Source organism: Colias eurytheme, chromosome 2, assembly GCF_061535395.1.
Source record: "Colias eurytheme isolate Ceu_HAF_F1 chromosome 2, ilColEury1 Martin Lab GWU primary, whole genome shotgun sequence".
Taxonomy (NCBI): domain Eukaryota; kingdom Metazoa; phylum Arthropoda; class Insecta; order Lepidoptera; family Pieridae; genus Colias; species Colias eurytheme.
The window spans coordinates 5894212-5907564 of record NC_142981.1 but is presented as its reverse complement, the minus strand read 5'-3'; the positions used below and the strand labels follow the sequence as shown (position 1 = coordinate 5907564).

Genomic DNA, 13353 nt, shown 5'->3' with positions numbered 1-13353 from the left:
TACCATGTGATTGTAATTTTCGTTACACCCTTTCCAATTTCCAAAACCTTTTTGATGTTTACTAACATTAATTGAGGAAATATTGCCTTTAACTTCGAGTGGTTATGATTAATTTTTTGGAAAGATTATAAATGCATCTATATATTCAAGATTTATCGAAAACATTACATCATTCTACTTTTAAAAGCGAACCGTTACATTTCTTCACTGACGCAACATACAGTCCTGAATAAAAAAAAACAAAGGGATCATGGTCCTCGTACACAACAGGTGAGTCAGCAGGTGGGGTGTTTGCCGACGCGGAACCAACACTGCTTACTTCACCTTAATTCCCGTCCCATTTCACTATTGTCATATGTGTTTAAATACGTTATATTAGAACACATTTTTCTTCAAAAAAGATGAACAACCGTTTACTTAAAGTGCTAGCACGAATTACTTGCTATTCGATCTGCATGGTTGAATTATTTTGCATACAGTATTCCCGAGTGACCGAACGACATGTTTCCCACCCCCACCTTGCTCGACCTAATTATAATGCAGCGGCGGACTCCGGTCTGCGGGCCGACATTACGGCAGTGGCCTCCGCGCTTCACGTCCATCTGCCGCGCCATGGTCTGCGACGATGGGCTTCACGGCTCATCGCCCGCACTCCCGCGCAAGTCGCTTCGGAGACTTGCATCCACGAGGGGTTTCAAAACACACTCGGACTATACCTGGATACGCGTATTTGAGGGTCTCGAACCGTTCGCAGTAGACGCTCCAAGCAAATTAGTGAGAGTGTCTACCAATACCAGTGTGGAAGAAGTTAATAAAAAACTGGGCTTTAGTGAAGAATTAACGCTGTGGTTACAAATTGGTGGTGAAAAGTCGAAACGTCTAGAATTAAATGAGTGTCCATTAAAAATTCAAGAAGAGTTTCTAAAAAAGCTTGGATGGAGATCAGAAGCACGTCGGTTACGGTTTGCAGTGGACCCTGAAATGAGACATAGCATGCGTTGGTGTGCCGGTCCAGCCGCTCGATCAAGTGGAATGTTTCAATCTGGTACCGTGCATGTTCTTAAGGGTCACGTATTTCCACAATGGAAACCACGTCCTGCGCAAATAGTTGGATCGCAACTGCATATTTTTGGTTAGTACCTATCATGGCTTATCTTACTCAAATATGGGACTTGGGTCTTGTTGGAAGAGTGACTAAAAATTCTGTTTATTTTTAGGGACGTCATGGGAAATGATCGAATTGAGTGGTGGCAGCATCGAATTTTGCCATCCTAAAGCACAGAGATTAGTTATATGCATTAAGCCTCGTTGCCAAGGTAGCAACTTGGTTGATGGAGGAACAAATCATCTGTTTCTCGGGTTTAGCACCGTATGGGAAAGAAATATGTGGTTCTGCTGGTTAAAAGAGGTATGTACCATACCAAAATATAGCTTTAGTTATCCGTATTGAGACCCTTCATGAATTTAAAAAAAGTAGCACATGTGTTATCACACATTTATTATCGCCTAATTCATTCGTGGTCTATAAAAGCAAACTTTCATTAAACAAAAGAAGGGGAAAGGTGCATAATAAGTCACTACTCTCACTAATCTTATGTAACATATATAAACTTAATACATATATTTCAAACCGTACGTAACCATCCAAAATAATAACACTTAGATGTTGGATTGGATATCAAACTTAATGCAGTTTTCATTTAGAAGTGTAATAATTATACCAACAAGTTTTTATCACAGATAATATAACACTATACTAGGCTTTCATATATTAGAATTTGTTTCAATTTGAAAGCCAACAAGCTCTAGATAGGTAAGTACGTTTATTTCAATTATTTGCATTTCATTTCGGTCACGTTGTGGGGTAGGCCGTAGGAGTGGATGATTGGGAATTTGATTCCGGTACACTTCTCAAACTAACGAACCGACCGCATCGTTTACAAATTACCTACTAGAAATCTTTTCAGTTACCGACTTTTTGACATTTCAATGTTTATTTTCATAGGGCTGTGCATATGAGATTTTGTTATTTACATATTTAAAATCAAATATTCTTCATTTAATAATTTAATTCTTAACTAGTGCTTTTATAAATGCGATTTTGATAAAAATATAGCTTAGCCAAACATTGAAAGGAGATTTTAGTGTTTACGCCAGATACAATAGATATAACCATACGAACAACCTATCAAAGTGAGTTGTTCTCATCCGATTGAAAATGAAAAATAAAATTTAATAAACTTGAAAAAGATTTATGAGTCGTCACGAATCTCGATACATAAAACATTGCGTGCGCATTACCCTGTAAGAAATGTCACGCTCGAGATAAAGAACACAGTAAGCGGGGCAGGCGCCGCACACCGAGAGCAGTCAAAACGGTCCTTAGCATTTACTTAGACGTGCTTTATTCTATCGGCGAATCGAATCGCGTATTCCTCACACAAAAAATCCACGCCGTGCAAAAAAATACACCGCTGAAGTGATTCTCACTTGCACAAAAAGTCAAATATAGAATGTCCGAAGAACTGCACAAGGCCACTCATAAGTCACATAACAAGCAAGCACAGCCGTGACCGGAATAACAAAAACGGATAGGAGTTATTAGATAGTCTTTGGGAATAACAATGGTTTTGAGTTCGACGGCCTCAATGTATTTACGCTTAAAGCTGTATAATCTAACCACAAATGCGGCTGCGTTGTAAAACTTTAATTTCGCCCACGATATGGGCGATATCAAAATGATAGTCGAAGAAGAAGAATTTGATAGTTTGGATGTGTTCTGCCAACAAAGTGAAGATGTTTTCTTGGATAGTTTGGAACCTTCTATTTACAAGGAGAAGTATAACTCGGTGCGTGAAAAAATTGACTAACAAAACCGTATAAATGAACCGTATTCATAGTGTTTATTAAACTAGCATAGTAAATTGATGCACATTAAACGGATGCAACAGTTGATATCACAACACATACATGAATTCGGTCAATACCATTTACACTTATTTGTCTCAACTGCGTGCATGAAAACTCCCATTCTAAGTTGTAACAAGTACTTATTTTTATATGACGATTCATAAGTGCTTCTAGAATTACTTAAGCATAGTACTTCTAATTGAATAAAAAAATGTTTGAGTTTGTGCTGAACAAATTATTTTTACTTAACATTACAAAACGTTTTACAGGCTACCCAAAGCACGCAACCTCCAAATGTACTGGATCTCAGTGGTGGAGGCAAATCCTGCCTGGGACGGGCTCTAGCGCAGCACAGCTCTGAGGGATTTGCCCTTAGAGTTTTGCGCATGCGCGGGAACAGCTTGCACAGCCTGCCTCCACAGACATGCTCGCTCCAGGCACTAACACATCTTGATATAAGCGATAACAAGATTACAGAGTTACCCAATGAAATATGTCGACTTTCACAGTAAGTTTTTATTTTTGGTTTACCTTGTTTATATCATAATCGTTTCACATTTTAATTAGAAAAAATAAGAGGATTTATCAATTGTTTTTTTCTGTAGGTTTGCGAATAAATTATTTTTATAGCCCAGTTACATTTTTCTGTAAAGCCATTGAAAAATAGACGGATATCTCATAATAGGCTCTTTAGTACTTTATTAGACCCTATATTTTGACAACTATATCATAGTCTCAAAATAAAGCCTCTTCAAATACCATACTAAGTACAATATTTTATTTTATTTATAAACCTCAGTGAGATTTACGCAGCGATAAAATGTTAATGTAAGACTAAAATAATATATCTTAAAGGAAATTTATCATAAAAGCGAACACTATTGATTTATTATACACATGGAGTATTCTAGTAGACGGTAACATACTCCGTACATAGCTATTATGTATTCTGTTCCTTAACGCTCGGCCAGCAGACCGTAGCACTTACCTCTCGTGGCAATCTGTGTTCGAACGTTCTTATAAATGCAAAATTGAATGGTATCTAATCCATTGATGAGCACAATAAGGGAACGGAACTACGAGTACCTTTTATACATATCACTTTCTCTATGGATGATACATTGCGCAGAATAGATGGTGTAAAAACTTTCAAAGCCTTGTCTGTGTTAAACTATATGAGCTAGTGAAAATTTATCTATTTAAGTAGGCACTCCATGTCTGTACAATTTCGCTTGCTATGGTCATGTGTATATTATGTTTAAGGCCATATTATAATAGATGTCGAAGAGTATTCATTTCATTACATATTTGTTATTACAATAATAGCCCTCTTATCCAAACTTTGTTCAAGACCAACGTACTGTCACACCCACTGTGACACTCCATACAAAATTATCGTTTTGACAGTCACACTGTAGAGACTGCAAATGTGTGTGTTAACGCTTTATGGTTGGCCCATTTGTGACTAGCGTAAAAAAAATTCGCGTTTTTCTGATGAAATACATCCGTAAACAGCACAATAACTAACCATTTTCTACGAAAAACCATAATCACATATCCAAAATAATAAAATTACTTTAAGTCAATTTGATTAATGTTGTCAATCTTCGTTGCGTATCGTCCCTGTAAAAAAATGTGGACCATTTTTAGACTGATCGTGCGGGGTGAGGTAAGTGTTTAATTTTGGCGGGAGGCGGAGAGTGTCCGTTCTGTAGCGTTTAGCTACTATTATGTATTCTGTGGTACTGTTAAAAAATTGGGATCTCAAGGTTTATAGGTCAGTATTATAATCGTTCGTAATCTTACATCACTTACATTAAACGCTTGTGAGATGCTAATTGACGGCACGATTTCCGTTGTGTGCCAATTTTTTTATATGAGTGCCCGTGCGTCGGGGACTAGGCTATCTACATCAATGCAGCCAACCGTAGAGTTACGTTCACTTGCCGTCGCAACCCTTCTTATTGATGTCCTTGTTTACGTTTGGAACAGTTATCAGTGGTTTAGCTTGTATTATTGTTAGAACAATCTTATGAGCAGTACGTATGTTTTAAATCATAGAACAATCTTAATGAGTTGAGAGTTAGGTGATGACAATATAGGTCAGAGGGAATAAGTCCCTTTTTTGATGAAATTTTATACTACTGGCCTTGACTTCGCTCGTGCTTATTGCAATATTACGTAGGCCGTAGCACTCTGGGATCTCGTGCAAATCTATAAGTGAAAGAATTTTTGAAATCGGTATAGTAGTTCCTGAGATTAGCGGAATCTAACAATCAAACTCTTAAGCTTTCAATTATAACTAAATATACCATCCGTATTCACGTCTTTTTTTTTCTTATAATTGTGCACTTATAAATAAACATTAATCATTAACAAAGAATTTCCGCAATGATAGAAACACAATTATAAATAGGTATTATATCTTTTAGTTAATAATAAATATTTGAGAACCATCAAATCAAAACATTTAATCCTTGTTATCTCTGTAAGTTACCACAATCGAGAGTTTCGTACAGGAAATTATTGGGCGTCTCATCAAAATAAAGCTAGGTACTCACGGAAAATTAGCTTGATAGTAATCAAGTATCAATGCAAAAATGGGCGATGGATCCTGAACTTATAAAATAATTAGGGGGCATATTATGTATATCCTAATTCATAAATTAAAAAAATACTTACAAAAAATAAAGATGCAACGGAGGGAAGGCAAGGAAAATTAACAACTAGAAGTTTTAGCAAACATGCACAAAAAATTAGAGGAACCGGTTGCATAATTAGGGAAACATGATCGATTGCATTGAATCATAGATAAGCAATACTACAATGAGCATAATGTAACATCGATTGTATCCCGGTATTGCGTTTTATTACCAAAGACATGTGGGCAGTGGGGCGGCGCGGCGCACGCGCAACCTGCGGTCAGTCTTGCCGCCTTCTCATATCGTACATACGTAAATAAAGTTCAGTGTTACCTTATTTTATTTGTGAATTTTTATTTTAATCAAAATATATAAGCGTAGTAAAGTGAAGGTTTTGTGCGTAAAGGTATTTGTATAAATATTCATATTTTGTACTAAATATAAGTACTATGTTTATTTATTTGGTGAAATTGTTTTCATGAATATCATGTCTATTATAATAGTTAATCGTGGTTACGTGAGCTTGGTTACGAAGATTGGTTATTTTTCAGAATCTTGAATTTTATTATAGTTGTTGTATTTCAGTTTTCACTAAGTCTCGCATGCGACTTAGCGTACCTAATAGATAGAGACCCACTTAATATGCCAAATGAAGCCAATATTTAAAGATATAATCGGTGAAAGCTGAATTCAATTCAACAGAGTAATTTTTTGCGTGAATCATGCACCAATTTCCAGATAGATAGGCAGAAAAACATAACATTTACATACCATGCATACAAGTGTCGCATGTATTGTTTTATTAAATATAAATAAATACCATGCTCTAATAGAGGGCAATCTTGTGCATAATTAAATGACCCATGTTGCCCTAATACAAGGCTGCTCAACCCTATGCCCGCGGGCCACAGTATGGCCCGCGAACGAATTTCAAATGGCCCGCGGGAGCAAGTTCGAAAATTCCCGCCAGGTCTAAAATGTTATGCCCGCAGCCCGCCGCGGCCGCCCTCCCGCCGAAAGAGAGACATGAGTGAACCGAAACTCACACGCGGTCAACTGATCGACTCCCCGCTCCCCCGCCACCCGCCCATTTCGATCATACTTCCACATCTATATCATTGTGTTTCGAGAAAAGATAGCACGCGCACGTATTTATTTACTGTAATTGTCTTCCCTCAAAGCGATATTAAAGTTTTTAAGTTGTGTTTATGACGAGAAGAACTGAACTAAACATTGGACATATCTAATCAGTTGTCGTGTGTTCAAATTGGCGTTGAAATGTAAGTTATTTATTATTATTAGCTTATTCAAGTTTTCATATTTTTATACCTGTTCTTTCTCTCTCTTTTACATGCCAAGTGAAGACTTGGGTTTTCAAAAGATTCTTGTTTCCAAAGAGGCAGTCAAACAAATTTTCCTTAGTGGAGAAAGAAAAGACAAGCCCAGACACTCATTTGTCTTGCCGTATTAGGTAAAAAGAGTGTCTTGGCTTGTCTTACTCGTGCCATGTTTCTGTGTGCTATGTTAGCCTGGCTGAAAGTAAAATATTTTTTTTTGTTTTAGTATGGCTCACAGCAAACCAAGTTCATAGAAAGGTCATAGAATTTTTAGAGGAAAAAGGGGCATTACCTTTGGAAACCGAATTACTGAAGAAAACATCCTGGTTGAGTGATCTTGCATTTCTTGTCGACGTTACGGATTACCTTAATATTTTGAATCTTAAATTACAAGGCAAAGATTGCACACTTTCGACTATGTTTACTATGATAAGTGGATTCAAAGCTAAATTAAATCTATTTTTAATGAATTTAGCCACAGAAAATATTGACCTTTTTCCAACACTCAAAGATTTGAAAGAAAACCTCAATATCGTCACTATGAATTGCTCTAAGTACGAATTTAAAATTAGATGCTTATTACAGTCGTTTGAGAGCAGATTTCAGGATTTTGAGAGTAAAAAACCAAATATCCAAATTTTTATGAATCCTTTCACAATCAGTTTGAGTGAAATAATTAGTTATCCTGCCAATATTCAACTGGAACTCACTGAATTGCAAAATCATTTTGCGCTAAAAAACCTTTTTGCTGAAAAAATATCTTCGAAACCTCAAAATTCCTCAGATGACTTTTCAGATTTTTGGAAATTGGTACCAAAAGAAGACTTTCCTGCAATAACTGACCTGGCTTTGCAGTTCTTAAGTAGCTTCGGATCAACATATGCTTGTGAAAAGGTTTTTTCAAGTCTTACTTATGTAAAAAATAAATACCGCACATCACGAACAGAGCAACATATTTCCGACTTGCTTTTACTATCAACGTCTGATTTGACGCCTAATATAAAAAAGTTATTAGAGCAAAAACAATGTCAGAAATCACATTGACCAATTCTGTGTTTGGTCAATGTGATTTCTGACATTGGGCATAAGATGCTCTTTGTTTTATTTTTTCAATAAACAACATTATGTTTTATAATACTGGAGTTTAATTTTATAAGCCTCACTATAAGTATCTAAAATAGGAACCATCAGTGGCCCGCCAAAGATTTCTGAATCTTCTGTTTGGCCCAACTGTTAAAAAGGTTGAGCAGCCTTGCCCTAATATAATACAAATATAGAGAACTAGGAATATTATAATATGTATATTGTACACATTCAGTGTTTCTTATTTCAAAACGTTTCCTTTAAGTATATCAAATTCCACAAATTATTATCGTGGCATTGAGGGTTGGGCAAAGAAATGTTTGAAGTATGTAGATGCATTGTTTATAATATGATAATCTGAGAATATAAATTTTTATGATTACAATAAAATTGTTTGTAAACTAATGTCTTTAGACTAGATTCGATTTCAATAGAGAATAACAATGGCACGGTTATATTATATACAATTGTATATAATTCATATAGATCTCGAATGTTGTGAGGTCAATTAAAATCTTAATTTCTTTATTCACGGTTAATGACTTTCTAGACCAAATAAGCATATGGCCACTCTCTGAACGAAAACTGTGTTTATTTGTAAGTAGGTACCTGGCCATTTTTATTTAATTTGAAACTCGTTTGAGTATTAGGTTAATTATATCGATATGTAATATTATTTATTGCGTAAAAACAACATATCCAATTAAAATATAATAATCAACATGTTTATGAACAAAAAATCTTGTCAATTATTTATAATCAAAACAATTGCTATATCGTAATTGGTTTAAATTGACTAATATTATTTTTATGCATAAATATATTTCGAAATATTATACGTTAATAATACGATACGCAGGTTATCCGGTTTTAAAAAGCAAAAAAGTCTTCCTTTATATGCAAAGTAGGTACGAAATTCGATATGAATAACAATCAACATTTGTTGTTACTATAATTATTAAATTAGCATATCGATAACCACATATTTCATCTCTATTTAAATTAAGTATACCTACCTAAGTAGCCTACTATGTAAGTATCTATTTCCTACACGAATTTCTATGTGTGGCAATTACCTTGCTAAAGTCCCTAATTTTAGGTTTAAGGTTTGCCTGTCAGAGGTTTAATTGATATCTGTACTTTATCGAATACTAGCTACTTGTCCTGACTGCGCCAGATTTGACCCAATATAAAAAGCCTCCTCGGTAAAGCCCTTCCTAGCGGCAAAATATTTTTAACCCTAATAAAGTCGGTTTTGAGTTTATTCATTACATATACAGACCTCTCCTCCATTGTTATAGTTAAGTGTTTAAACGTCATACAAAATTGAATGAAGCCTTTTATCTTTTCAGACTCGAAGAGCTTCAAGCTAGCGACAATGAATTGAAATCTTTGGACTGCGTTCTACGACTTCCCCGATTGAGAATAATTGTAGCTGCACGAAATATGATTACTAATTTTGGGGTAAGATTAAAAATTTAAATTGTAAGAGTTCCTTATTGGAATTTGATTAAGTACTTTTTTATTAAATAATTTTTAAAGAATTCGTAAAATTAGTAAAACATAATACCTACCTAAAAAAATGTTCATAATTCATCGATATTCTAAACTACTGAAACATGTTTGTTACCTACCCATTCTTTGTGCCTAGAATATCCTTACAGGTGTTGATAGGTGGTATGTGGAATTTGATGTACGCAAAGAGGATGTAATTATTAACGCTATCTCAACTGTTTTGTACATATTCAATTGTTTTGAAGTTGATTGAAGATTGATCAAAGCGATAATCAGGAATACCTTCAGAATTTCCGTAAAGTTTGAGGTCTTTTGTCTTCCTCAGGGGCGAGGACAGACTGTGTTAAATTATAACATATTTGTAATTATTTTGTTAGTTTAATGTAAATAATGCAATTTTCAGATAAATACTAGATCGAGTCCTGGCGATGAAAATAAATGCGACCACCGAGCACCACTTACAAATGTCGATCTTCGCCATAACAGGCTGAAAGGCAGCGTGATTTTGGGAAATTATGAGGTACGTACCTACTTAATTTAATCTATGCAAATTAAAAAAAAAAACATCCAAAACGTAAATACGTAGCCTTAATTTAATCATAAAAAAATCATGCATATTTAGTTCATCGTATCTTATTTTCGTACAAAGGAATGGACATAACTATTTGACTTTAGCTTTAGAATTTAGATACTTAACGTAAAATGAAACTAAACTATTGAAAAAGAATATGAAAACGAAAGTATTAATTCTATTTCAAATAAAAAGTTAAAAAACTATAGTATATTTTAATTTAATTTTGCAGCTGAGGCGGTCAGCGTCTGATGTAATAGTAATTTATATCCTGTATGAGCCCGCATAATTTTAGATATATATGTATTTACTATTGCAACCATAATATCTGTACCTTATTGATAATAATAATCAAAAATGTCCTACATTCCAGCATTTGGTGACATTAGATGTATCGTACAATGCAGTGGAAGTGCTAGTGTTGTCCTCCCTACGCGGGCTTCGGGAACTATACGCGTCTCACAATGCGATCCAACACATGGCTCTGCACGGCGCATCACTACGGGTTCTACGAGCGCCATTTAATCGTGAGTTGATATTTTTATACTGTTAACTTGACATGTTGCTAATTTATAGTTGAATGGTGTTATCTGTTCCAAATAATGAGGTGTCTAGCTTTTATTTCATATTAATTTGGTTTGACCTTAAACATAAGTGAAATATAAGGGTGATTCTAAACCTAATAGTATGATTTTTTTTATATACTAATACCAAGTGTATGTTATCTATAAGCGTAGGTACCTATATAAATTATGAACTCTTTGATATTTTCTTTCACAGATTTGGAGAGTCTGACAACAGCTGTCCCACCGATAAACTTAGTAGAAATTGATTTATCTCACAACAGATTAACCTCACTACCACAATGGCTAAGCGGTTGTTCCGATTTAACAAAACTGTACGCGAGCAACAATAATCTCTCCTCACTTCCTGAACATCTGTTCTGTAGTGAACTATCAAGTCTTAGCCATTTACATTTAGCCCATAATAAAATATCAACCATACCTTCGATGCCCAGGTTAAGATCACCATTAAAAGAACTACTACTACATGATAATTGTATACAAGCGCTTCCAGAGAACTTTTTCTCAGTTTGTGATCGATTAGCAGTACTAAATCTATCAAATAATAGATTGAGTAGACTGCCACGAATCAGAGGTGTGTCTTCACACTGCCTAGAAAGGCTGTATCTAACCGCAAACTGCTTAAATGATGATGCAATCGATGTCATAATCACATTTAGAGGACTGAAAATATTACATATGGCATACAATTGCCTAACGAGTTTGCCGGAAAGCTTTTTCAACTTCTGGCCAGAAATAGAAGAATTTGTCGTATCTGGAAATTCCCTTACAAAACTCCCCGATAGTTTACCTCAGCTAAATAGCATAAGAGTTGTGCGTGCACATTCGAATAGATTACGTTCAGTACCTATGTTTGCGTGCAGTGCTTCCGTAAAAGTCTTAGATTTCGCACACAATGAATTAGATAGTATTGATTTAAGACTCCTTGCACCGAAACAGTTAAAATTCCTAGATATTTCTTGTAACAAGAAACTTCAGGTGGATGCTTTACAGTTTAATGCTTATAAATCCCAACGTCCGTTAAGTTTAGTGGATGTTACAGGACGCAATACCACGGCATGGTCTCAAAAAAGTGCTTTTCATGAAGAACTAAATGGGTCTACTACTCCTTGGGTCACAGGATTCTCAGAATGTCCAAATAAGTCTCTTCAGTTATCATGTGCACAAATAAGGCTACCATCATTTTGTAATAGAGAAGGATTATTTGCTGTTATAGACGGTGAAAATGATACAGAAGTAACCAAAATACTACAAACTTGTTTACCTGGTTTACTTTTAGAGGAAAAGTCTATTAAAGAAACTGTAAATGAATATATGAAATACGTTGTACTATCTGCTCATAGGGAATTAAAAGAGAAGGGTCAAAGAAAAGGTGCTTGTCTTATAATGTGTCATTTAACGCCAATAAATACTCCTGATAGTGCATTTGGTCATACTGCAAGAACTTATAATATGAAATTGGCAAATGTAGGTGACACAAAAGCTGTTTTAAGTCGAAGAACCGGACCTCTTTCGTTAGGTTCAGAAAATAATAAGCGACTCGGTTATTCAACTCGCTATCCGAACTCAGTTCCGGATCCAGATGTTATACAAACTGTGATAAAAGAAGATGACGAATTCCTTATACTAGCCAATGGAAAGTTTTGGAGTGCAGTGTCAGTGGATGCTGCAATTAATGAAGTAAGATCGGAACGTAATCCTGTTTTAGCAGCAAAAAGATTACAAGATTTAGCTCAGAGCTATGGCACTGAAGATTGTATATCTGTAGTTATAGTTAGATTCGACACAGTGCGATCGGACGTCGATTTACTTATGAGAGAGCTGCGACAGACAATCAATACTACGAAGCCTGTGTGCCGCTCAGATTGTTGTTGTTCTCGGTTAGAACCGTGTTGCCATTCAATATCTCCACCTAAATCGAACAGTGACCGCTCATCGCCTAGCGGACAAAGTGATAGACCCATTAGCGAAGCAATAAGTCAACAACATTATGCTAGCGTAAGATCGCACGCCAAAGCTACAGACAGAAAACCTCGGGGCGGTGTCGCTAGAGCTATTCGCGTTCGTGTAGAGGAAGATAAAGAGGAAAATAGGAAGCATGAGGAAATTCCAAACTCCGAGGAGCAATTTAAATGTTGGGAATATATGCTTGAACAAAATACACAAATGATATTCGATAAAGAATTAGACAATCTATCTAAAGGAATTAAATCTGTTAACGGCAGTTTGAAAACCGTAAAAGGGTTATCAGGAAGTAGTCCTCAGCTGCACGTAGCTGGCAAGCAATCGAAACTTCCATTCCTCTCAAAACACTTCGGAAGCGCAAGATCTTTTGGTGCTCCTCTGAAACCAGAATTTCGTTTCGGATCTGGTCGAATGCCAAACTGTGGACCAAACGCTGCTTATTTTGGTTCACTTCAACGGCTCATGCCATATCATTTAGAATATGATTTTGCTGTGATACAAGAAAAATCTGCCCAATCTCAGGATTCTTTAGATTTAGAGGGACGAATGCAGCAATATTGGGGCGTAGCCACCACAGAACTCTAGAAATATATTATGTAAATTAAATCTAGTTTTTTCCTGTAAATAAAACTTTCCTTAATTTAGCACAATATGGTTTATTATTTACATATACAATAATATAACATAAATGATATATCTCTCGACTAGATTCTTTGCACAAAATGTTACATCTATGGACTTACAAT

The 13353-nt window shown here is 35.5% G+C and overlaps 1 protein-coding gene across 2 annotated transcripts; it reads left to right on the top strand.

Moving 5' to 3' along the window:
* The first annotated feature begins 486 nt into the window (after positions 1-486).
* On the top strand, positions 487-13257 carry Phlpp (PH domain leucine-rich repeat protein phosphatase). 2 transcript variants are annotated; one of them, XM_090113100.1, is made up of 7 exons: positions 487-1132; positions 1218-1408; positions 3180-3418; positions 9325-9436; positions 9891-10007; positions 10432-10585; positions 10839-13257. In XM_090113100.1, exons 1-7 carry the CDS (start codon positions 502-504, stop codon positions 13190-13192), a joined length of 3798 nt encoding a protein of 1265 aa, XP_089969226.1. In that variant the 5' UTR covers positions 487-501; the 3' UTR covers positions 13193-13257. The 2 variants fall into 2 exon arrangements, with proteins under 2 accessions (XP_089969226.1, XP_089969233.1); XM_090113107.1 differs by lacking the exons at positions 487-1132; positions 1218-1408 and adding an exon at positions 2709-2849.
* Positions 13258-13353: the final 96 nt, after the last annotated feature.